General features: G+C 39.5%; 3 protein-coding genes across 3 annotated transcripts in view; all 3 read left to right on the top strand.

Moving 5' to 3' along the window:
* The window catches only part of LOC103980329 (probable galactinol--sucrose galactosyltransferase 1), a 5,657-nt gene extending 4,359 nt beyond the window's left edge, over nt 1-1,298 (top strand). Inside the window, exons 12-13 of the mRNA XM_009396696.3 lie at nt 1-135; nt 240-1,298. The exon at nt 1-135 is cut by the window's left edge and continues 83 nt beyond it. Of these exons, the coding sequence (XP_009394971.2) occupies nt 1-135; nt 240-616 (512 nt within the window). The 3' untranslated portion in view covers nt 617-1,298. The remainder of the gene's footprint in view (nt 136-239) is intronic.
* Nucleotides 1,299-15,618: 14,320 nt separating this feature from the next.
* On the top strand, nt 15,619-16,471 carry LOC135672274 (uncharacterized). The gene is made up of 2 exons (XM_065180734.1): nt 15,619-15,641; nt 15,740-16,471. Exon 2 carries the CDS (start codon nt 15,757-15,759, stop codon nt 16,183-16,185), a length of 429 nt encoding a protein of 142 aa, XP_065036806.1. The 5' UTR covers nt 15,619-15,641; nt 15,740-15,756; the 3' UTR covers nt 16,186-16,471.
* Nucleotides 16,472-17,760: 1,289 nt separating this feature from the next.
* Nucleotides 17,761-22,476, top strand: LOC103980525 (probable galacturonosyltransferase 4). Its single transcript, XM_018824730.2, has 9 exons — nt 17,761-18,005; nt 18,146-18,180; nt 18,274-18,315; nt 18,407-18,521; nt 18,714-18,919; nt 19,934-20,151; nt 20,561-20,918; nt 21,031-21,606; nt 22,062-22,476. The coding sequence occupies exons 1-9, from the start codon at nt 17,921-17,923 to the stop codon at nt 22,335-22,337; spliced, it is 1,911 nt and encodes a 636-aa protein (XP_018680275.2). The 5' UTR covers nt 17,761-17,920; the 3' UTR covers nt 22,338-22,476.
* Nucleotides 22,477-27,314: the final 4,838 nt, after the last annotated feature.

Here is a 27,314-nt window from a genome sequence, read left to right as displayed (position 1 = left end):
GGAAGAAAAACCTGATCCATGATGAACAACCTGGCACCATAACTGGCATTGTCCGTTCCAAGGATGTAGATTACCTTCCAAGAGTTGCTGATTGTGGTTGGAATGGCGATTCTATCATTTATGCTCATCAAGGAGGTGTGCACTCTCATATCTTGCGTCCACAATAATATTTTGATATTTACAAAATTTAGCGATTCATCTTAGATTCTTCTGTTAAGTTGCCTCAATATGTTTGGCAGGCGAGTTAATTTATTTGCCAAATAATGCATCCTTGCCGATCACATTGAGATCTCATGAGTATGAAGTCTTCACGGTTGCTCCCGTGAAGCAGCTGTCAAATGGAGTTTCTTTTGCCCCCATTGGACTAATCAAAATGTTCAACTCTGGTGGAGCCATCAAGGAGCTCAATTATGAGTCCACGAGAAAGGCAATCATAGATTTGAAAGTACGTGGCTGTGGTGTTTTTGGAGCCTATGTGTCGGTTTCTCCTGTGAAAGTAGCAGTTGATGCAGAGGCAGTTGACTTCACATATGATGAGAATCATGGTCTGCTAACCATTCATTTGGGGATTCCACAACGAGATTCATATATATGGGACATAACCATCGAGTTTTAAACAGCAATTGGAATGCTACTTCATTTGCAAGACCTGAATTCTACAACAATGAAACATTGCTGCAAGTTCATATGAGATGGCACAATAAGTAGCTGAAGAAAAGTGAACTTTTTCCTATTTTCATTTTAGGAACTGACTCTTCTGCTAAAAAGAATTGGCCTCTTTGCCTGGGATGAACCGCTCTAGAAGATATTTGATTAGGTGTGCTTAATATGGAGAAGAGAAGAAACATGAGGGCTGCTATGCTTGTTATCAAGGTGGATTGCTGCTAAAGAATGGAATGCTGTGCCCAACAGGAAACTCAGACGTCTATGATAAAGTCAATGCAGCAGAAATCAGAAATTGGATTGTGGCTAATGTTTATGTCGAACAGTAGGTTGAGGATTAAGGTTGTAACATGAATCTCTGTACAATGTAGATCATGTTGGTCTCCTGATCTCCAATATCTTGTGTCTTATAAACATCTACCCGACATGTTTGTCACCGTGAGAATGGCCTTAGGAGTTCAGAGTGAAACAATAACCTAATATTCTGCGGAAGGTAAAGGAAAATGAGCAGCTTGATGTTGTTATTTGGTTTATGTACCATGGTAATGGTAAAATGTAGCTCCATTTTCTGGGATTTTGCCTTGAAGGATCCGAGTGTGTTCAGTCAATGCGATGGATTTGCTGTATTCGTATCATTTCAAGACTGGCATGCAAGATTTTCCAATTCGGTGAAAGATTGATTGCCAAAGACCTTTTTAGTCTCCCTGGCAGTATGAGGTTTGCTTAAAATATATTTAAGAAAAGCTTTGTAGTTTTGACTGCCCAAACTTATTTGAGTGGGCGAAAGATGGAAGAGATGTGATGAATATTAAATTATGCTGACACTGAATCCTTCAAATATAATGTTAAGCTCCCAAAAGATTTACCAAATTTTGTAGGCCAAAATTCCATAAATATCTACCAAAGATGCTAACAATATGAAATAAAAGATAAAATTGTACTGGTTTTTAGATCACTAATCAGAACAGAATCCTTTGGAACCGAAATGTTTTGTGTGGAAAAACCATGACCTAATGGGTTTCGAGCATGATATTAATGGTGCAGATTGTTGTCGAAAGAGAATCCTCGGGTAGACGATGTCCAATGTTCATAAGAAACATTGTCTATCATCTCCTTGTCTTGAATATTTCATGTCAAGACAATGAAAGTTATCATTGCTATTGTCTATCAACCTACTTCTGGGATGCATGATTAGAATGAATTACACAAATTCTTTTGCCGGTCGATACCAATTAGAATTATCATTGTGATCTTTTCTCGACTATACACTGCTGGTGGGAGATCGTGGGATCACGGGAAAACTTATTTGAGTGACTGAAACATTTATAGTCTTATAATTGACTAAATATCGAGAGATTTAACTAATATTTTCCTTTTCATATAAAATAATAATAATAATAAAACTCTCAACCTCTCAACTTTTCTTAATCTCGACTTCAATATCTACCGCAAACACCCATGATAATAATACCTCTTTTTTTTCATGATCTTAATAATAATAATAATAATAATAATAATAATAATAATAATTATTATTATTATTTTGAACTAAATCGCTTTTGCCACCTTTTGTTTCAATTCACCGGTTGAAAGCACAATCAAACCTAAGTTTGCCCTTGTCACATATCTAACAAATCAATTTGATAAGATATATTTGGGCATCTTCTCCGCAATCACAGTTAACCGTTACGTTAGAGTCGACGTAGCGCCTTAGAACTGACGTGGCACATTGCATTGATGCGACACCTCGAACCCGTACGAGATAGTTGCATGCATCTATTCTACCTATCGGATGTGCCCATGTCGCTTGAGGTTGTATGAGGCAATGTCGCACGGTACAAAGCAGCTTGGGAAGCCTAAAGCAGTGTTGCGCGACGCAGGATCGAGCAGGTCGGTCAGTGCCTGCATAAGACGTATGGGCTAATCGCTTGAGACATCAATGACCATTAACCGACCCTATACGACGAGTATAAAAGTCGACCTTTGAGGCAGCACCTAGGGGGGACCTCGAACACCCAACCTTGCATCATTTCTTCCTACTGACTTAAACTTCGAAGAAGTCGAATCAAAAAATCCACTCTTGACCTTGACCGTGTTAGGATCGAGAGCACTAAGAGGGGGGGGGGTGAATTAGTGTAGCGGAAATCTTATAATAATTTAAAAACCAAAAGCTGCGTTCGTTCAAAAACTATTATGATGCAAAAGCAAATTCTCAGTTTGTATCTAAGTGCAGTTTGCGTCTAAGCGCAGATTGCGTTTAAGCGCAGTTTTGCGTCTAAGCGCAGTTTTGCGTCTAAGCGCAGTTTTGCGTCTAAACTCAGATTTACGTCTAAATGCAGATTTACGTCTAAACGCAGATTTACGTCTAAACGCAGATTTACGTCTAAACGCAGTTTTACGTCTAAACGCAGATTTACGTCTAAACGCAGTTTTACGTCTAAACGCAGTTTTACGTCTAAACGCAGATTTACGTCTAAACGCAGTTTTACGTCTAGACGCAGATTTACGTCTAAACTTTGAAACTCGTTTGTATACTCGCAGAAGGCAGTATGCAGTTGAAATCAAGACGTAAACGTGAACTGAAATCTGATGATTGAGCGAGGAAAGCCGATTTACGTCTGAATGCAGTTTTACGTCTAAATGTTGAAACTCGTTCGTAAAATCGTAGAGGACAGATTGCAGTTATTAATAGGATTAAAATGTAAGCGTAAACTGCAAAGAAGCTCGTTCGTAAAAGCACGGAAAACAGTTCTGCAGAATCAAACGTAAACGTAAACTGTAATGTATGAAAATACGAATTTACGTCTGAATGCAGATTTGGAAGAACAGCACTTAGAACTTGTTCGTGAAAGCGCAGAGAGCAGTAGTGATGAGGGAGGTTTGCAGTAATGATAAAGTGCTCGAAAATAAACGCAAACCAGAGATTTAGAGTGGTTCGGTCAGCCTTGACCTACTCCACTTTTGGCTTCCTCCACCGATGAGGTTGCCGACGTCAACTAGGTGCCTTCCTTCAATGGGCGAAGGCCAAACTTCCCTCTTACAGTTTCTCTCCTTTTGACAGGCTTAGGAGACAACCTTTACAGACCTTTCTCTCCTCACTTTACAATTGAAAACTTGAAGAACAGAAGGAGGAGACTTAAAGGCTTTACAACACTTTTGAGCTCTTAGAATCACAGAAAAGATCAAGATTTCGGTGTAGGTCTGTATCTTTTCAGTGCTGAATGGGTGGGGTATTTATAGGCCCCAACCCAATTCAAAATTCGAGCTCAAAACGATCAAATCCCAGAATTCTGGGATCAGGCGGTTGCACCTCTCGACTGGAGAGGTGGCACCGCCTGGCAGAGCTCGAAGACTGAGCTCTGCCGATTGCTTCTCTCTGCCAGAGCTCGAAGACTGAGCTCGATGGTTGCATCACCTGGCAGAGCTCGAAGACTGAGCTTGGTGATTGCATCACCTGGCAGAGCTCGAAACTGAGCTCGGTGGTTGCATCACCTGGCAGAGCTCCAAACTGAGCTCAGGCTGATCCACCTCTCTGCCAGAGCTCGAAGACTGAGCTCGGTGATTGCATCACCTGGCAGAGCTCGAGACTGAGCTCAGGCTGATGCACCTCTCTGCCAGAGCTCGAAGACTGAGCTCGGTGGTTGCATCGCCTGGCAGAGCTCGAAACTTGAGCTCTGGCGGTGCTACCTCTTGGCAGAGGAGGTTGCACCGCCCAGTCTAGCTCGAAGACTGAGCTCTGGGCGGTTGCACCTCTCGGCTGGGGCCGTTGCACCTCCTGGCTGGGGCGGTTGCACCTCCCAACCCCACAGCCCAGGCGGTTGCACCTCCTGGTGCAATCAGGGTCCGAATGGTTCACTCCATTCGGCCCACTTTGAATCTTTTCAGGGGCCCAATTGCCCCAAGATTAAGCTAATGGGATCACCTCCCATTTTCATGCTTAATCATCATGCTAACTACGATTAACTCTAAGACAACTTCTGCAGCTTTGCTCCGATGCGTCAATCGCTTCTTCCGGCGAGTTTCCTGCCAACTTCCGTCGATCAACCGATAACCCTCGGTGATCCTTCTGCGGACATCCGGCATACTCCTGGACTTTGCGACGATCCACTTGGCGAGTTCCGACGAGCTTCGCTTGGCAAGCTTCTGGACTTCTCGGATCTGTTCTCTCTGAACCTCCGACGACCGTCCGAACTTCCGTTGAACTCTCGAACTCCCAACGTGATCATGATCTTGACTCCGGCGCAACACCTGCTGCTTGTCTTACTCTCATCGTAGTTAATCCTGCACACTTATCTCAACACATAGATTAGATAACAAATGACAATTGACTTCATCATCAAAATCCGAGATTCAACAATCTCCCCCTTTTTGATGATGACAATCAATTGATAAAGGAGTTGTCCTTAACTCCCCCTATCTATATGCCATAGTTGAGATAAGTCAACCTTGAATTCAAGACCTAAGAATTCAAGTGACGTATTGATAAGTTAGATCAGTTAAACTTATCAATGCTCCCATCATGATGCCCATCATGATGTATCTCTTCAAGAATGATGTCAAGGCATGACATACATCATCAAGTTTGTATGATAGTGTTTGTAACCATTCATCATGTAATCATATAAAGCTACGAAGGACTTTTTACATGATGCTCACATTTGAGATTTTCTAGTAAGTTTGTATTTTTTTCACAATATCAAATCAAGATATGATGCAAACTATAGTACATGTTCACATATCTCTTGGTGATGCAAGGATGGCATAACATTGTTTATAGCATCACTCAAGTATTTGCAACTATGACATAGATATGATTATGACAGTTCAGCTATGACATAGTGTTTATCAATTCATATGTTTCTCCCCCTTTGTCATCAACAAAAAGCATGATAGCATTATCAAGCATATAAAGGAAGTCATGACACATATATCTCTTTATTGTTTTTGCTTGACGGAGGAAAGTCATTTTCCAAAGAGTTTTCATAATAGTGTACGGGAACATCCCATTTTTAGCATACAACTCGAAAAATGAACTTCTTACATGCATTTGATTAAAAATATTTGTCACATAATTTGCAACATGTTTTTTGATCAAGCGTTCTCCATTCTCATCAATTTCTAACTTAGTGGAGGTGCTCATAGGGGTGTCAATGGCTTTTGAATTATTCATTTTGAACTTCTTTAGCAAACTCACAGCATATTTGGTTTGACTAATAAAGATGCCATTGCTTAGTTGTTTGATTTGTAGGCCTAAGAAGAATGTTAACTCTCCCATTAGACTCATTTCGAATTCATGACTCATAGTTTTCGCAAAGGATTCACAAAGAGATTCATTTGTAGAACCAAAGATAATATCATCAACATAAATCTGAACAATGAGAAAATCATTTTCAAAATTCTTGATAAACAATGTAGTATCAACCTTGCCTTTTATGAAATTATTTTCAATGAGAAAAGAGCTAAGTCTCTCATACCAAGCCCTTGGGGCTTGTTTTAAACCATAGAGAGCTTTAGTTAATCTAAACACATGATTAGGGTAGCCATTATTTTCAAATCCAAGAGGTTGTTCAACATAAATTTCTTCGGAAATGAAACCATTTAGAAAAGCGCTTTTAACATCCATTTGAAATAACTTAAAATTATTGCAACTAGCGTAGGCAAGGAGCATCCTTATGGCTTCCAATCGAGCCACAGGTGCGAAGGTTTCTTCGTAATCGATACCTTCTTCTTGGTTGAAACCTTTGGCCACTAATCTAGCCTTGTTTCTAACCACGATACCATTTTCATCTTGCTTGTTTCTAAAGACCCATTTAGTACCAATTACTAAATGGTCATTTGGCCTAGGAACAAGCGTCCACACCTCATTTCTCTCAAATTGATTTAATTCATCTTGCATTGCGATAATCCATGAATCATCTTTCATGGCTTCATCAACACATTTGGGTTCAATTTGGGAGAGAAAAGCGGCGTTGGCACAAAAGTTTTTAAAAGAAGATCGTGTTTGAACCCCCTTTGATGTGTCTCCTAGGATTAGCTCCTTAGGATGAGCATCTATATACTTCCAATCCTTGGGTAAGGATGTTTTGGAAGTGGATGCAACCAAGTTGCTGGTTGGAGACGGGGTTTCGTTTAAATTCAAGGAATCAAAATTAACATCATCATCAAGATCATTTTTCTTAATTTCTGAAATCTCATTGAAAACAACATGGATGGATTCTTCAATAATTAAGGTTCTTTTATTGAAGATGCGAAAAGCTTTAGAAACCGAAGAATAACCAAGAAAGATTCCTTCATCAGATTTAGCATCGAATTTTCCTAAGTTATCCTTTTCATTCAAGATAAAACACTTACACCCAAAGACTTTAAAATATGAGACATTGGGTTTTTTGTTATTCCATAACTCATAAGGAGTTTTGGTGAGTAAGGGTCTTACTAGGACTCTATTTAAAATATAGCATGCAGTGTTTACAGCTTCGGCCCAAAAATATTTGGGTAGGCTATGTTCATTCAACATGGTTCTTGCCATTTCTTGTAAATTTCGATTTTTTCTTTCTACTACCCCATTTTGTTGAGGATTTCTTGGAGTAGAGAAGTTATGGTTGTATCCGTTGAGTTCACAGAATTCTTGGAAGTCATGGTTTTGAAATTCTCCACCGTGATCACTTCTAATTGACAAAATCATAGATTCCTTCTCATTTTGAACAAGTTTACAAAACTTGGTAAAATGTCTAAAGCATTCATTTTTTTGTTTTAAGAAGTAGGTCCATGTATATCTGCTGTAGTCATCAATAATGACAAAGGCGTATTTGCTACCTCCTAGACTCGATGTAGAGATTGGTCCGAACAAGTCCATATGGATCAATTGTAAGGGCCTAGAGGTGCTTATTTGATTCTTAGCTTTGAAGCTACCCCTAATTTGCTTACCTAATTGGCAAGCATCACATACATTATCTTTGATGAACTTGATATGAGGAATTCCTCTTACAAGTTCTCTAGATGATACTTGATTGATTAGTTTCATGCTAGCATGACCTAATCTTCTATGCCATAGCCAAGCATCCTCATTCATAACGGCAAAGCACATTTCATCATATAAGTCATTGATGTCAATAGTGTATACGTTGTTTTGTTTTAATGCAATCATAGATATATTTTTGTGTGGTTTTTCAATGATGCAGGCATTAGATTCAAATCTTATAATATATCATTTATCACATAATTGACTAATGCTCAAGAGGTTATGTTTTAAACCATCAACTAGTAAAACATCTTCAATAGAGAGGTTGGATTTGTTACCTATGGTTCCTTTGCCAATGATTTTACCCTTGTTGTTGTCTCCGAAGGTGACATATCCTTCGTCTATGCTAGAGAGCTTAGAGAATTGAGATGGATCTCCGGTCATATGCCTTGAGCATCCACTATCAAGGTACCATTTCTTGCTCCTAGCTTGCGATTGTTTAGTTTTCTCCTCTTCGATGGCCATAAAGGCGTAATGAGCAACTTGCTCGGTGTTGGACTCCTCTTCCTCAGATGCGCTCGAATCATCCCATGTTGCTTGGAGCGCCTTCTTCTTTGTTGTTCTTTTCTTGACTTGGGGACAATCACTCTTGTAGTGTCCCGGCTTTTTACATTCGTAGCAGATTACTTGGTCCTTCTTGGGTTCAAGTTTATTTTTCACATCGTTTTTAAACTTGTTTCTTTTGAAGAATTTCTTAAACCTTCTTGTCAAAAGTGCCAAGTCATCGTCACAATCCTCATCACTTGAGTTTTCTCTCAAGTGGCATTCAGAAGTTTTAAGTGCCATATCCTTCCTGTTCTTTGGAAGGATGTCTTCTTGCTCTTCATGAGCTTTGCAGGTCATTTCGTAGGTCATTAATGACCCGATTAGTTCTTCAAGAGGGAAATTTCGCAGATCTTTTGCCTCTTGAATAGCAGTGACTTTAGGATCCCAACTTTTAGGAAGGGATCTTAGTATCTTATTAACAAGCTCAAAATCCGAAAAGCTCTTTCCGAGTCCTTTTAGACCGTTGACGACATCCGTGAAACGGGTAAACATGTCGCCAATGGTTTCACTCGGTTTCATTCGGAAAAGTTCAAAAGAATGCAGCAACAGATTGATTTTTGACTCTTTCACTCTACTTGTGCCCTCGTGGGTCACTTCAAGTGTGTGCCAAATATCAAAAGCAGTTTTGCAAGTTGAAACACGATTAAACTCGTTTTTATCAAGTGCGCAAAATAAGGCATTCATAGCCTTTGCATTAAGAGCGAAAGCCTTCTTCTCCAAATCGTTCCAATCGATCATTGGAAGAGAAGATTTTGAAAATCCATTTTCAACAAGGTTCCACAGTTCAAAATCCATAGAAATAAGAAAGATCCTCATTCGGGTCTTCCAGTAAGTGTAGTCCGTTCCACTGAACATGGGTGGACGTGTAATCGAATGCCCCTCTTGGTTTCCGGCGTATGCCATCTCTCTTGGGTTTTAATCCTTTAGAGAGTTAACCGAGCTCTGATACCAATTGTTAGGATCGAGAGCACTAAGAGGGGGGGGGTGAATTAGTGTAGCGGAAATCTTATAATAATTTAAAAACCAAAAGCTGCGTTCGTTCAAAAACTATTATGATGCAAAAGCAAATTCTCAGTTTGTATCTAAGTGCAGTTTGCGTCTAAGCGCAGATTGCGTTTAAGCGCAGTTTTGCGTCTAAGCGCAGTTTTGCGTCTAAGCGCAGTTTTGCGTCTAAACTCAGATTTACGTCTAAATGCAGATTTACGTCTAAACGCAGATTTACGTCTAAACGCAGATTTACGTCTAAACGCAGTTTTACGTCTAAACGCAGATTTACGTCTAAACGCAGTTTTACGTCTAAACGCAGTTTTACGTCTAAACGCAGATTTACGTCTAAACGCAGTTTTACGTCTAGACGCAGATTTACGTCTAAACTTTGAAACTCGTTTGTATACTCGCAGAAGGCAGTATGCAGTTGAAATCAAGACGTAAACGTGAACTGAAATCTGATGATTGAGCGAGGAAAGCCGATTTACGTCTGAATGCAGTTTTACGTCTAAATGTTGAAACTCGTTCGTAAAATCGTAGAGGACAGATTGCAGTTATTAATAGGATTAAAATGTAAGCGTAAACTGCAAAGAAGCTCGTTCGTAAAAGCACGAAAAACAGTTCTGCAGAATCAAACGTAAACGTAAACTGTAATGTATGAAAATACGAATTTACGTCTGAATGCAGATTTGGAAGAACAGCACTTAGAACTTGTTCGTGAAAGCGCAGAGAGCAGTAGTGATGAGGGAGGTTTACAGTAATGATAAAGTGCTCGAAAATAAACGCAAACCAGAGATTTAGAGTGGTTCGGTCAGCCTTGACCTACTCCACTTTTGGCTTCCTCCACCGATGAGGTTGCCGACGTCAACTAGGTGCCTTCCTTCAATGGGCGAAGGCCAAACTTCCCTCTTACAGTTTCTCTCCTTTTGACAGGCTTAGGAGACAACCTTTACAGACCTTTCTCTCCTCACTTTACAATTGAAAACTTGAAGAACAGAAGGAGGAGACTTAAAGGCTTTACAACACTTTTGAGCTCTTAGAATCACAGAAAAGATCAAGATTTCGGTGTAGGTCTGTATCTTTTCAGTGCTGAATGGGTGGGGTATTTATAGGCCCCAACCCAATTCAAAATTCGAGCTCAAAACGATCAAATCGATCAAATCCCAGAATTCTGGGATCAGGCGGTTGCACCTCTCGACTGGAGAGGTGGCACCGCCTGGCAGAGCTCGAAGACTGAGCTCTGCCGATTGCTTCTCTCTGCCAGAGCTCGAAGACTGAGCTCGATGGTTGCATCACCTGGCAGAGCTCGAAGACTGAGCTTGGTGATTGCATCACCTGGCAGAGCTCGAAACTGAGCTCGGTGGTTGCATCACCTGGCAGAGCTCCAAGCTGAGCTCAGGCTGATCCACCTCTCTGCCAGAGCTCGAAGACTGAGCTCGGTGATTGCATCACCTGGCAGAGCTCGAGACTGAGCTCAGGCTGATGCACCTCTCTGCCAGAGCTCGAAGACTGAGCTCGGTGGTTGCATCGCCTGGCAGAGCTCGAAACTTGAGCTCTGGCGGTGCTACCTCTTGGCAGAGGAGGTTGCACCGCCCAGTCTAGCTCGAAGACTGAGCTCTGGGCGGTTGCACCTCTCGGCTGGGGCCGTTGCACCTCCTGGCTGGGGCGGTTGCACCTCCCAACCCCACAGCCCAGGCGGTTGCACCTCCTGGTGCAATCAGGGTCCGAATGGTTCACTCCATTCGGCCCACTTTGAATCTTTTCAGGGGCCCAATTGCCCCAAGATTAAGCTAATGGGATCACCTCCCATTTTCATGCTTAATCATCATGCTAACTACGATTAACTCTAAGACAACTTCTGCAGCTTTGCTCCGATGCGTCAATCGCTTCTTCCGGCGAGTTTCCTGCCAACTTCCGTCGATCAACCGATAACCCTCGGTGATCCTTCTGCGGACATCCGGCATACTCCTGGACTTTGCGACGATCCACTTGGCGAGTTCCGACGAGCTTCGCTTGGCAAGCTTCTGGACTTCTCGGATCTGTTCTCTCTGAACCTCCGACGACCGTCCGAACTTCCGTTGAACTCTCGAACTCCCAACGTGATCATGATCTTGACTCCGGCGCAACACCTGCTGCTTGTCTTACTCTCATCGTAGTTAATCCTGCACACTTATCTCAACACATAGATTAGATAACAAATGACAATTGACTTCATCATCAAAATCCGAGATTCAACAGATCGATGTACAAGAGCCAGGAGCTCGACGCTGGAGCGTTGCAAAACACATCCCGAACCAAGCCGTGTTGACTCCTCGACCACGACGTGAAGTTGCACAACACCGTACCAACCTCTAGATCTGAAAGATTGTTATTGTTACAAAAGAGTTTCTAAATAAAATATTAAGAAACAATAAAAGAAAATATTAATCGTCCTGCATCTTTCTTTCGTCCAAAGAGAAACAGATATATAGAGTATGATTGGCTAACCCAACCCCACCACCCATACAACCAATGAATCGGATCGTTTTACATCAGGTGCCAGGTGGAGCCCCCTCGATTGCTTTTAGAGCGTGCTTGACCTCTCTATATTCACATATTCTTCTGGTTAGTACTTTATCGTATAAATTATGGGTATCATATTCGAGCTCAAGTGTAAGCATCGTATTTAATATAATAAAAATTTCTTTTTAATTAGCAAATAGTTCTAATTGCATGTCCTATAAATGAGATATCCTTAGAGTTAGTACGTTATTGTATAAATTATGCATCTTAGATTCAAGTTCATATGCTAATAATTTTGAAAAATAAATAATAGAATAATTTTAGAGAAAAATAGTTATAATTAGTTGTTCCATAAATATATGTTATTTTGCACACCCCTTCGCTCCCTTATGTGTGCCCTTACGAATCTTTGTTTCCTTACTAAGTAAATATATAGTCTTCGTTGACACAAATCACCACCAATGACTTTCACCACCAATGACAAAGTCAGGAAGAAGAAAGAAAATTCAATAACGTTGATAGCCTCAATCTAGGTGTAAAATTTTGATCTTATCTTTTCATTGAAAAATGCTTGATAAATTTAGAGGACTAAAATTTTGTGGGGACAGTGTAATATTCCCCATTTTTAAAAATTTAGTAAATGCTCATTTGTAAATAAGAGGATTATTTAATAAATTTTTTTATATTAAATGATATTATATTAAAACTTTATGGCTAAAGACACTGTGAGGCCCGAAGAAGTATTGTTACCTATATGATAATATATGGATGATTTTCTTTAAAAAAAAAGTTTTGGCTTTTCTCAAAATATGTCTCATTTTTATTGTTCCTAAATGATGCTTTTTTTTTTTTACTTTGAATAATATTCAGAAAATCTCTCACCAATCCCAATAGTATTTGTTTGGCATGTTATTTTGGTTATTATGATAAAAATATTATATGCTTACTTAAAAATACTACGATATAAATGGACTCATAACTTCAACCAAACTCATTTTTAGTTTAAAATATGATATCACTTATCATATTTTTTAATAACTTTATAGTATTTTCAACACCTCAATAAAAATATTATAAGTGAACCAAATTGAATCAAAACACATTAGAAATAATTTAATATATCATACTAGGATTTAAATAGGTATTTATAATAATTTAGGAGTCACATCAACTAAATTGGGACAAAAAATTAACATGGTACAATATCATGATCATTATAACAAAAATACTATAAATTCTACGTGAAAGCACAGTAAATGATTCGAATAGACTTCTAATTTCAATCAAGCTAACTATAAATCTAAAAATATAATATTTTAATGACAATGAAAGATGCATAATATGATGTGACTTATAATATTTTTTTAATAATTTTATTATAGTGTTTTAAGTATCTCAATAAAATACTATAAATGAACCAAACAAAATACTATGATAGTTCGAAACCAGAAAAAAAATGATAAAAGAAGTATCATTGGGTTTGATGAAAGATATTTTAGGTATTATTTGGAAAGAAAAACTAAAACACGGGTTGCTTTAGTGGAAAAAAGAAAAATAAAAAAGGGAGCATTTTCCCATGATATATTTGTGCTTCACAAAGGATGGATGATAAAAGATGGGAGAAAGAGAGTTTCTTGGTCGCTTTTCTCTTTCGTAGATGTATTAATATCTTCCGATTAATGAAATGAAGATTGCGAGCATACTTCCTCTTAATAAAATGCACCTACTTAGCATCTAAACACGACCCAATTACATCGGCAGCGTGATCAAGTGAATTGCTATTAGTTCATTTTGTCTTGCACATCATCTGGAGCTGTCACTACTGACATGGTAAATCGAACGTGAAGAAGAATGAGGCTAAAACTAGTTCAAGAGTGCGGTCAACTCTAAAACCTCGAAAGAAGACTCTACTTCGAGTGGCTTGCAATCCAAAAGCTCCTTAACCATCTCCAGCAATCATGCATCCGGGAGCGCATGGATCGGCATTCCGATCGACATCCAGTAAAGCTCGCCAGTGTTAGTCGCTTACGCTATCCCCACAAGTCATTGCTTCCAAGCCATTTACTGGCCCTCCTCGCATACACCTAATGCTGTGGTAAGCCAAACAAAGATGGGAGTCGACAGACAGCAAAGATGGGAGTCGCGCAAAGCCAAACAAAGCTCTGGGTCACATCTAGTTGGTAGTCCACAAGGATTAAGGACAAGAGATTAAGCAAGTTGCTTTCTTGGTTATCCACAAGGATGACCAAGTTCATGGCGACGAGGACCCGAACGCAGCTGTAGGATTGCTAAGTTGATTAAGGACACGCGAGTTAACCATCTCAGATCTCCTTTAGCCTTTTATTTATTGTTATTTATGTGGGTTAATCTGATGAATTAAAATAATCTTTTTTCTCTATTATGGTGGTGATGAGAGTAATACTAATTCTTTGCATGCAGGCTTCGTTGCCTGTGGACGCTTTCCATAAAATACATGGGTGTTTTAGAGTGTGGATATCGATAGTGGACTAAATAATGCTCATATTTATTTCCTTATCTTTGTTTTAGCATAGTTATGGATATATTGTTGTGGTTCAGAGTTATTTTTGGATTCCCCAAGTCACTATACTTGGAAAATTAAATTATGGAAAGACTTTTTATCATAGGAAAAATACCTTAAAAGTTAGGGCTTAATTATTCTATGAATACTCACTCTTTTGATAGGGTACATATATCTTGATCATCCTATAAAGATTCGACATATCTTTATCAGTTCTTCATAACGACAAAATATGTTGATCCACTTCGGTATGAATTAAAATAAAAAAAAATATTTTTTTAAATCTTTCATTTTTTATAACCCTACAAATAGAGATCCCTCTAATAGTGATTCTAAGTTCTCTGTCCTCTCTTTGCTATTCTCTCTCTCTTGAGATTCATGGTGAGGGACAGTTCTTATAGTGTACGACAAGTTTCAGAATCGAGTTCTTAATAATTTTGGGACAAACACCCATATATCTCTAGGTTTTATTAAAAAATATTTTAAAAATAATTTTAACACTTCCAAGGTTTTTCTCTACTAAATTTTAGTAAATTTAGAAAGAGTAAAAGAAAAGAATTATTTTTTTTTAGCAAGATGTTTATCTAACATGATGAAAAAGTTAATTTTTCTATTCCGATATAAGTAACAAGTATCAAACCATGTAGATTTTATGTTTTATTATTATTATTTATTTATTATTATTATTATTATTATTATTATTATTATTTCATATATATATATATATCATAATTATTCCATAGCGATATGTTTTTTTATTACTGAAACTAAAAGAAGGGAGAAGATAGGGCAAAATCTAAGTATCGCACAACGATTGAGCCAGCGCACATGATGGGGCTGCTATCACAAAGGAAGTCTGATGGCTTCATCTCAACCCCTGCCTGTGATTTGGTAGGTTTAAACTCGACTGTCTCTTCTTGATTCGACATCAATTGTTTCGCTAATTATTACCATATCAAAACTATGGTAATAATAATAATAATAATAATAATAATAATAATACTTTCGATACTGAAATCAAATTAAATAGCGCAAATTGGGAAAGGTAACACTTTCCCACTGAAGACCGATTAATGCAGTCTTCTTCGTAAAGCTATGCTCGTTTATATGTATGTATGTGTGCGTGTACGTGAAAAGCAAAAAATAACAACAAAAACCAAAGGCTTATCGATAAGCAATGAGGCGTGGAGAGACGAGGAGGAGGAAGAGGAGAGGAGAGAGCGTGTGAGTCGTTCAGGCCGTTTCGGTGGTTCGCGTGGCGTGCGAGCAAAGCCTAATTGGCTGTCCCCATTCTTCTCCTATACATAAACACACGACCATATATATATATATATATATATCCCCGGCCCTGGAAGAAGACACCACCCCCGCAGCAATCGACCTCAGGTACGAATGAACAACCCAATTCACATCTTCACCTCTTTTTCCTCTTCCATCAGATGCAAACGGCTCCCGATTAATCTTTGCTGCATGTCATTGTGCAGCCGTGATTCGTAGGACGATGGATCGAGACACCAAGAAGAGAGGCCGAGAGGAGTCGGATGCGAGAGGAGAAGCCGGCGTGACGACGGCGTGGGACCTGTCTTCGAAGAAGAAGAAGAAGAAGGAGAAGAATAACGACGCCGTCGACGACACGAACGTGTTCCGTCCACCGGGCCTCTTCGAGTTCCCGTGGCAGAAGGGCGAGCGCCTGCTGGTGCCGGAACCCGAGGGCTGGGACCTCCGCAGCGTCTTCTTCTCTTCCCTCGTCGATGGCTGCTCTGCCGCCATCGGGGTCCCCGGCGACCGGCTCTCCCCCACCGCCCCGCGCCCCTTCGGGCTCCTCGAGGATCCCACCGATGGGGAGCTCGACGGCGGCGTGGATTGCATCTGGAGTTCCGTCCTCCGCCAGCCGCTCTCCACCGTGTACAGCAAGGGCTACAACGCATGAGAACTTTCCTCCTCCTTTTGGTAGATGATGGTTTGAACTAAGACGTTAACTGCATTGTTTAGATGACGATGACGACGATAACAAACGACGACGCTGTTAAAAACCGCATTAAGCAAAAAGAACTCAGATGATTATAGCCGTTAATCACACCAATCTCACAACCACAGTGATTTGGCACTTTTTATATCACCGTAATATTTTTTGTGTTGAAGGTGTATATTTTAATGTATTCCAATTTTTTTTTCTTTTTTTGAGCTTATTACCTATTGAAATGGATCATACATTATTGAGATGGATTAGGAAGTCTGTTCGTCTTTAGCAACTGCTCCAAAATTCTGATAAATCTGCTGGAATTACTGAATTATCTATCTATCTGGCATCAACTTGCACGTGTTTTAAAGCATGATGTAATATATATCTACGGCTACCGTAAACGAACGCATTATGTTTATACATGTTTTCACGTTGGTATGGAGATCGATGGACCTGATGAGTCGATGTTGATGGTTATCATCCCTAATGTACTAAAATAAATATAATAATCTTACTGGGGGCAACGCTAATGCTCGAGATGGACAAAAGAATTAACCCACCGATGCTGTCTTTGGCAGTAAAATACCTGTCATAATTAAGTATGGGGTGGCTTCCTGCGTTAGAGGTGCAGGGCTTTCTATCACGTGAGATGCTGAAGCATGCTTACACCCCTCGTGGAGGCGGTAGATCTCACGTACGCGGATGTGCGCCGCCGATGCTTGCCATCTGTGCACGTGGATTAATCGTATATTTGGCATTAAACTCGTTATCGACAAAATGATTCCCATGCTTGCAGCGAGTTACTTCAAGCACAGTTCTACGGAGATACAAGTCTTCATTAAACTTATTTTAGTGATTGTAATTTGTTATGAACATATAAAGCTGGTTCAGAACTCATTTTAGATTGATGTGTCGGAAGATTATGAATTTGATTCAGAAATATAAAAAATTACATGAGGGCCACATGATATTTAAATTAGTATTCCTCGGTAAAGATATGCTGCATCTGGGAGACACTTTTTATAATACAATAAATGATCATTACATTGAGATTGTGATAAATATTAAAAATGATTACGTGTGATCATTAATTGGGCTATGAAATTGTTCATCAAATCTGATGATGCAAAGTAAAAGTCTATCGAGTCAGTTTCCCCATTAGCAAAAGGAGCAAAGAGGACCCACGTGGATTTGGATCGCAAGTCCTGAGACATATCAGGAGTGACGTGGGCTCCGCCAGGATGTACGAATTGCGCTAAGGACACCCGTCGATCGGTTCAGGTGTGATTCAGCCAGCCTTCGAGTTAAAACGACCTTGACGTATTAAGACGCAGGCCGCAGGCGTTGCATGCAACTGTGAGCGCGAGTTGGGTCATTAACTAAATACCAAAATAATACCAGCGAAGGCAGAAGACTCATTTTAATTGGTGTACGTGGCGACCGATCCATGTCCCGCGCCGCCCTCGCCAGTCATCCACGTCATCGTCGGACTCCGCAGAACCCGTCCCTCCTCCCAACCTCTTGTTTCAAACAACGCTTTGCTTCCCTAAAACTTGATTAGTCTGTATCCGGTGGAGAAGAAGGAACTCGATTTCTCTATCCAAAGATCAGATTTTTGGGGCATTTGTTACTCCTAGGAAGTGGTTCTCGTCAGCCAGAAGTGGAGGAGGAATGAACCATTTGTGCTGAAAGGGGAGGAGACATGGCGAGAAGGAAGCCGGTTTTGTTCCTGCTCAGCGTCACTGTTGTTGCGCCTATCGTTCTCGCCATCACGCCTGGTTTCGTCGGTAATGCCTCGTCGAAGCAAGCAATGTGAAAAAGAAACGATCTTTGCTCCCTTTTAATATTCGTTTCCAAGAAAAAAAGAAAAAGTTCTTTATTTCCACACTGATTCCTCCTCTTTTCTTTTTCTCTACGTATTTGGTAGCCAATAGCCATTTCGGCGACGAGATTCCCATCCTGGTAAGTCACTCGTTTGCCACTGTATCATCAGATTTGGCTTCGTGTATGTACTCTTTTATGAATCGATGCTTTCGTGTTCTTCCTTTTCTCTAGAGTTCAAGGAATGATGTCGAGACACTCAATGCGCTTTCCCAGGTTACTTTCGATATCTCTTCTACATCTACCTTTTGGATTCATAATTTCTCGATTTCTCTATTCAACTTTTGGTGCATTAATTTCGTCACAGGAGTCTGTTGATGCTGTCAAAGAACCAACTTGGGCCGTTTACCCTGAAAACTCCAGTAATTCAGATCATGTCTCAGCTAAATCCAGTAATGGAGTGGATGCATCAACGACAACAGGTACCAATCGTTTCTCTTTGCTCCATTTCAGTCGTAGTTTCATATCATCTCCTATGCTATAGATTCACTTAATTGATTTCACGTTGTCGTTTATCGAACTGCTGATTTTTGTGCTTCCAATAGTTAGTGCATTCGGGAGGTCAGTCTTCATATTTTGATCTGGATATCTATTTGCTATTTGGTTGGTGATAGAAATGCCTTTGGGCCAGTCTGGTCAACATAAGAGCCGAGTCTTATCAGAAGACTCAGAGGGAACTAATTTGCAGACAAAGACTGTGATTCAGCATGTGACTAAAAGTGAAAGCAAAGATGATGGCCTCCAGAAGCCAGAAATGGGACGAGAGAACAAGGCGACAGCATTCAAGAAGAGTACATTTGCAACCGAGTCTGGAGAGCAGGTAAAAAGGGATGTGAATTATGGATGCTCAAGTGAGGTTTATCTGTGGATTATACATTTTGTCTTTCTTCTTTTACTTTCGATTAAAAGGCCAAAATCTCATATTTCGTTTCTCAGGAAGAAACAATATACAACATGCGCAGGAAAAATTAACTGAAAACCACTCATCCTCCTTAAGGACAGTGATATAGAAGATACTGGAGTATAAAATTGATTACATTATGGTTCATACATTCCACAAATGTCTTTGATTAGTTCTCTTCGTAAGATATGCCATGTGTTAGAAGGTTTGTTGATCTTTAAGGCATTATAATTGAAATTAAGCATATGTTGAACAAATGACTGGGAATAGCCTCTTATTTTTGCTTAAATTTCTCTTGTCATGGAGCTTCATTTTCTTTAGGTCGAGTTCCATACGACCATTCAAGTTCAGTTCATTTCTCTTATATCCTGTATATCATGGGGGAAGAAACCAATTACGACCCTTCATGATTACTTCTTTTTATTTTTTTGGAGACCAGGAAGTGTTGGAGCTTTCATGGATGGATCAGTGAAGGGCTTAGTGAGTGTTCATGGTCAAGAAATTTCTTTCCTCCCATTGTTCATATATGTGCCCTATATTTGATGACTTTAATTTGTTTTACACAACCAAGAATGTTAAGTAGATTTCCTAATTGTTCTGCAATCGTATGCTTTTGCTTTAGGTAAAGAAGCTTGCAATAAAAATGTTGCAGTAAATGCTGATGATTCTCCTATCATGGTTTCCCTTCTGTCAAATGTAGTTTCATAGAAATTCTTATCATGATATATAAGGAAGATCATTCAAAAAACTTTTTCAAGTGCTTCTACATTTTCAAATGTTACTCCAACAAGGAAAGATGGTTGCATTGACATAGAGAATCTGTTTCTGTGGCTACTTTTACTGCAAGACATTGGTTATTAGTAAATTTGTTTTTAACATGATACAAAGCTGATGATCATCTCTGACTACTTGCTTATTCTTCATTCTGAAAAGGACCATCAGAAGCCAGAAAAAGGTTCGAATATTGATTCAGGTGATATGCCTGATGCAAAAATTCGGCAATTTAGGGACCAGCTGATAAGAGCAAAGGTCTTTCTTAGTCTTCCATCTTCTAAAACCTACCCAGAATTCATCAGGGACCTTCGAGTACAGATGAGGGATACTGAGCGCACACTTGGTGATGCAACCTTGGACTCAGAATTGCCAAAGAAGTAAGATCTCTTATCTTGCAAATTTGGTAAAGTCTGTGTTTTCTATTTGTTGCTAAAATCTAAAGGGTGTCATGAAACGTATTTTATTACTCCATTTATGTTATCTGTTTTATGAAAACATTGTCATACTTCTATTTTCAAAAACTTCATAAACAAAAAACTGAATAAATGCTCGTCCACTGTGCTTGTCATTGCTGCATGGTCATCACGAGGGATATTCGTTTACGTCATCTTCAACCTACAATTCCAAAACATGGAAAACTAATAGACAGCAAAAAACAAAAAGAAAAAGAAATCCTAACACCACAGAGGCAAACTGATATAATTGATGTTTTATAGATATTAGCATTATTATGGATCAGTTCAGTTTGTAGTGAACTGTTTTTTATCCCAGTGTTTACTAATTCAGTGCCCGTGAGAAACTGAAGGCAATGGAACAAACATTGTTGAAAGGCAAGCAAATTCAAGAAGACTGCTCTGCTGTAGTCGAAAAGCTCCGAGCTTCTTATCAGTCTGCAGAGGAACAAGTGCGTGTTCAGAAGAAACAAGAGTTGTTCCTGACACAAGTTGCTGCAAAAACCCTTCCCAGAGGTCTCCATTGTCTTTCTTTGCATCTTACCACACAGTACTATTCACTTGACTCGAGCCAACAGCAATTCCAACACCAAGAAAGGCTTGAAGATCCTAAACTCTATCACTATGCACTGTTCTCGGATAATGTGTTAGCAACTGCAGTGGTTGTGAATTCTACGGTGTTTCATGCTAAGGTCAGCTTCTGATTGCCTTGACCTTTCGTTTTTGTGTTGACTTTGACTTCAATTTTGCTTTAATGCATATTACAACAAATCTTCCTCTCTTTCTTTTTTTGAACACATGCAGAACCCCAAGAACCATGTATTCCATGTTGTTACCGATAGACTCAACTATGCAGCAATGAAGATGTGGTTTTTGGCTAATCCGCCGGGGAATGCAGCAATTCAGGTTCAGAATGTTGAGGAGTTTACATGGCTGAACTCAAGCTATAGCCCGGTTCTAAAGCAGCTTGGATCTCAATCTATGATAGATTTCTACTTCAGGTTGCACCATGCCAAGTCTGATGGGAACTTGAAGTTCCGAAACCCAAAGTACCTGTCTATCCTAAATCATCTGCGATTCTATCTACCTGAGATCTTACCAAAACTCAGCAAAGTAGTATTTTTAGACGATGATGTTGTCGTGCAGAAGGACCTTACCTCACTTTGGACAATTGATCTTAAGGGAAAGGTTAATGGTGCAGTTGAAACCTGTGGTGAAAGTTTCCATAGGTTCGATAGGTATCTCAACTTCTCAAACCCCCTTATTGCTGAAAATTTCGACCCTCATGCCTGTGGCTGGGCATTTGGGATGAATGTCTTCGATTTGGATGAGTGGAGGAAGCAGAACATCACTGATATCTATCACCATTGGCAGACACTGGTAAGATACAAATCCTAGTCTCATGTTTTCTTCTCGATGCCCTGTATGTTTGACTTATAACTACTGATCACAGATCTTGTTCATAATCAATATTTGATCTCTGATATATATGTTCAATTTTTGCACGAAAATTTTGTATGTGGCGTTATTACTACTTTTTATTTGATACTTGTGCAGCATTACTTGGAAAATTCTTGACCAGTGAAAAAGTAATATTTTGTTCCAAGTGAAGCTCAATTTTTCACTTGATTTAGTTTGACGTTGTATCACATCTGCATATAGAAGAAGCTTAAAAGACATTGTTACCTCAAGTGAGCATAATGTTTCATGAGAAACTTAACCTTTTCACTAGATTTACATTGACATTTATGTCTCATCAATATCCAGAAGTTCTGTGAGATGGTTTGATCTCACCATTTTTTTGTTTCCTGCAACTTTGGTTGTACCGTCCACAGAATGAAGACAGACTCTTATGGAAGTTGGGCACTCTTCCACCAGGTTTAATAACATTTTGGAAGCGCACTTACCCCCTCGATCGCTCTTGGCACGTGTTGGGTTTGGGATACAACCCAAATGTGAACCAGCAAGATATCGAAGGAGCAGCTGCAGTACACTACAATGGAAACATGAAACCTTGGCTTGAAATAGGGATGGCCAAGTACCACAACTACTGGTCTAAATATGTGAACTACGACCAAGTTTATTTGAGAGACTGCAGCATCAATCCTTAAGAACCAAATGGTGTCTTCATATCCCGTCTAATACAGGTTCAGCTTATCTTTAGATATTATGTTTGATGGTCTTGTTCTACCTTTTTCTTTAATTTGATTCTTGGTGCTCTAGTTTAGCAAAGCTGGCTGGGGCTGCAGTTCTTGTTTTTCTTTTTCCTTTACGATGACTGCATATATGCTTCTACATACATTAATGAGAATTAGACTTTGGTTCATGTTGCATGCACTTGGATGTGCTTCTTTCATACTTTTTGCTACAAATTGAACTACCATCATAGGTTGGTTTCTCTTCACTGACAACATGCAAATGTAGTGCTTCTTGTTTAGTGGGTGACTTCTTTTCCTTCAAAATAAGAAAAGAAAATTATAGTGATCAACTTATAGTTAGTTCAAGTGTAGGAATCATTTTCCAAAGAGTGCTAATAAAAGAGTCCTAGTGATTGGAGAATCAATTTACATGCTTTATATATCTCCTTTTCTTTCTTTAAAACCCAGTACTGTCATCAACAGAGCTTCTTCGGCAACTTGATTTCCATTAACAGAAAACATAAATAGGTACATAAATCTCACGATACTAATAGAGCTTTCTTCTGATTTCCATTAACAGAAAACATAAATAGGTACATAAATCTCCAAAATGTCGTTTTTTGTCTTCATCAGGTGGCTTATGCCTTACTCCCTCTATATATTCCTTTTTCTCTTCTATTATTTTCTATTTGAATCTTGTTTCGTGTGATTCATAGTTGCTTTGTACTATATACAAGTGTGATGAAGACTTGTGACAACAACCATGGGTGAGAAGCTGCATACTGTTATCCAAAAGTATGAATTATATGCCTTGCTAACAACTCTTTGTCATCAAATCAGAATGAGATTAGTTAACTTCTGCATATTTCTACTAAAAAAAAAAGTGTAGAAATCAGATTTATTTTTGATACAAAAGTATTGGCGCAACAGATGGTTTCTGCACCAGATACATACATTATCAGGGCAAGTCTCAGATGATTCTGTGACGGATTCAGAGCAGCGATGGATTTCCTTTTCATCCTTTTTGAACGTGGAAACCACCACGGTTGAAGTGGATGTCGAGTGGAACAGAGAATAAACTTTTCTTTTCTGTGTTTAATTTCTTAGTGATTTGAAAGGAAGAGTAGACTTGTTAAAATCTTATTGATGGAGGGAAGAGGACGATAAAGGAGACTTGTGTAGGAAATGAAATTGATACATACAGGCCGATGATTCTTTGTTTTCTCTTCCTGGCTGTTCATACAGAGGATATTGAGAAGGGATATGATGGATTCGAGTGTTATTACCTGTAAATACATACATACATATATATATATATATATATATATATATATATATATATATATATATATAGTAAATAAATATGTAGAGAGAGAGAGAGAGAGAGAATTCAGATGCAGCATGCGGGAAGACATCCGATGCTCTGCCTTATTGCAGGAATGCCTCCCGGAGACAGTCGATATCCAATGTGTCCATCGTAGACGATGTGCCATCCTCATCCCATTGTTATTGTCAACTATATAGGGTCATTTTTAATTAGGTAAGATATATTATAGATATGATTATATTCTGATTATAATTATAAATATATTAGGAACTCTCTGAATAATTTATTCTAGACCCTCTACTATCGTATATAAATAGACAGGACTATAATCTCTCTCAACCCTTCTCCCTAACCATCAATCTAAGTGGTCCTACGAAAAGATAGGAAGATAGAAGAAGGATCCAGTTACACCTGCTTCTGAACAATAATAAGGTACGCATAATAATATTATTAGATCTAATTTTATTTGATTTTAATCTTGATATAATTTTTTTTTCAAATTATAGATAACATGATATTATATATATATATATATATATATATATATATATATATATATATATATATATATATATATATATATATATATATATACTTGTTTTTGGCACAGCAATCAGTCCAAACCAGAAGAACATGGCTAGGGTTGTAGGTGTGGCGGTTACCGCTGACGACGGGAACTCTTCCATGTTCCATCTCACGGGAATCCTCTTCATGGTGTGTATGGCTGTTGTAGTTATCTTCAACTGCGGCGACAGCAAGAAGAAGCCCAAACCAAGGAAGACCGTTGTGTACTACGGCGGAGGCGGCCAAAACTATGCTACTGCGGCGACGACAAGCCACAGCAGCAGTACCGCAGCCAACGTCGCGGTCGGTGCTGCGGTAGGGACCGTCGCTGGTATCGTCGTTGCTGATGCCCTCGTCAGTAATATCAATAGCGATGGCGGTGGCTGTGGTGGCAGTGGCGGTGGCTGTGGCGGCGGTTGCGGTGGCTGAGGGAATAGATATGTTGATGATGTATATCCTGTCTACGAGAAATAAGGTCTTACCATTAATGGCGTAAGTAAAAAAGGATGATTTGCTATGAAACGATGTCTTTCTCATGTATATATGCTAATAAATTTTGTACGACTACTTTGATTGCAATAATAAGTAAGCATTGAAATTTGCACCTACAAAATCAACCCAAAATAATTAACGTGATGATAGGATAGGATAGGATAGGATACTCGAGTGGTGCTGAGTTGAGGGTTCGCATCCTTTTTGTCTTGCAAATTTTTACACACAACATTAATTAGGTAGAGTTGAGGGTTAAAACCTCGTCGATTAGATTTGCTGATAAAAACGATTTAAATGTTAAGAGTAAGACACTAATATGTCGCCCAAAACTAGTCTTTTGAAAATACAAAAAAAGTATATATATTATTCACGTACATAAACTCATTTTAAGTTAGAATGCTTGTCCTATAAATCGACTCAGAATTTGATCCATCGATTGATTCAAAAATAAATAAATTACTTCATCAAGATTCTTCAAAGTCATTAGACTTTAAGATTAAATTTAAAATATTATTTATCATACCACGAAATTTATTTATTTTACTCTCTTTTTTCTCATGCATGGTAGGTTTAAAGTCAAATCTGATTTTAATTTCTAGGAATCGAAATCGAAACATATGACGTTTAGACCGATTTTAATTTACATACTTTGTATATCTCCTTTTCTTTCTTTAAAACCCAATACTGTCATCAACAGAGCTTCTTCGGCAACTTGATTTCCATTAACAGAAAACTTAAATAGGTACATGAATCTCACGATACTAATAGAGCTTTCTTCTGATTCAAAATTGTGGTGTAAATGTGTGTCAATTTTTTGTTGGAGATCTCCAAAATGTCGCTTTTTGTCTTCATCTTGTGGCTTATGCCTTAAGCCTCTGTATATTCCTTTTTCTCTTCTATTATTTTCTATTTGAATCTTGTTTCGCGTTATTCATGATTGCTTTGAACTATATATATATATATATATATATATATATATATATATATGATGAGACATATTTTGGCATCGCTCACGTGGACTCAAGCAAGCAGACACACATGGAACCTCAAGTACGATGTGGCGTGCAACACACACACGTAGCGGGCAGCCGCTTGCCGCCCCCTCCATACGAATGATATCATCACGATGCAGTTGTCTCAGAAAGCTCGAGGGGGCATCACGCAACGTCGATCCGTGCAAGTCGATTTGTACAGAAACTAAAGTCGGCCGCCCGAGAAGTCGACTATAGTTAATTTACCCTATACGACTAACTCATCCTCACATGTATAAAAGCTAATCCTCCTTAATCAGGAGGAGAGGGACTTCGAACACTCAACTCTATCTTATTTCACCAAAAGTTGACTTGAACTTTGGAGAGGTCGAGTCGGGAAATCCCTCTCCCAACCTCGACCTTTGTGTAGGAATCGATAACAAAGCAACAGCAACCCATCGAGAGAGAACCGCACTCGGGAGATGATGCTTGGACCTAACCTGACCCAACATCGATGCGACCCTAGCATCCGCGTGGGCGACCTTGCGCTTCGGGATTGGACTGAGCCGTGCTGACATCTCAACCATGGTGTAACAGTTCACCAATATTTTGACGTTAGAAAAAGGATCCGATGTCGCAAGATCATCCCCAGCCAAGCGATCTAAGCGAACGCGTTGGAGAGGAGCCACTCCCAATGCACTCAACCTTCGAATTCAGAGGACAACTCCCACCTCCTACGAGCTTAGAAGAAAATGCCCCCACTGTAACCCCGAGCTGCTATTGGCAACTATTTATCGACCCCAAGAAGTCACCCCCCGGGGCCACCATGGGACAACTTCTCGTCTCTGCCAAGGCGTTCTTTAGCCTCACACTTCAAGTTCATGCCCTGGCAAGAATAATGCAGATCATCATCCACTTTGTTCCTCAGCTTGCTCGGTAGTCAACGTTACCTCAATTGCTGCAACGAGATCCATCGGCTCCTATCCCCATGCCATTGTCGGTCACTCAGTAACTTGCCACGACGGGCGTTACCCCATTGCCTTAAGAGCTATCAGGGAATCCAAGGCCGACATCCGAGAACAATGCTCTAAACCTCGGATGATCCTACCCGAGCACCCCTAAGCCCAACACGTTGTCATCCAATTTGGCGGACTCTTTCCGGGCTCAGCTATGCTCAGTCAATCGACGCCTTGATAAGGTCCAAAAGGAGTTCAAGCATAACTTCCTCGCCAGCACGTGGTCGAAGCTGTCTACAACCATGCTCCTTGGCCTCAACCGAAAACACAATGAGATTTCTTGATGGGCCAACGACCATCTAGATTCTTCTGGTCGCTAGTCAAGTGACCAACGATAACCATCCCCGAGATGCTCCAATGTGCAAACCAGTATGTTGATGCTGCTAAGACGTTAGAAGCAGGAAAGCACGAAGAGCACAAGAAGCCCCACGCGAAACCATCCCGAGGGCTGACCTTGAGCAAGCTAAGAAGAAGGCTCGATCGGCTTGACCTGCCGCTCCCAAATTAACCCTCCGCCAAAGTCAGAAAATCTAGGATAGAAATTTTCCCGCCATAGTTAAAACTCACCCCAGTTGGTTCG

The sequence above is a fragment of the Musa acuminata genome, chromosome BXJ1-4 (genome assembly GCF_036884655.1).
Source record: "Musa acuminata AAA Group cultivar baxijiao chromosome BXJ1-4, Cavendish_Baxijiao_AAA, whole genome shotgun sequence".
In the NCBI taxonomy this organism is placed as follows: Eukaryota; Viridiplantae; Streptophyta; class Magnoliopsida; order Zingiberales; family Musaceae; genus Musa; species Musa acuminata.
The sequence above is the reverse complement of the archived record's forward strand: the minus strand, read 5'-3'. Positions and strand labels throughout refer to the sequence as shown.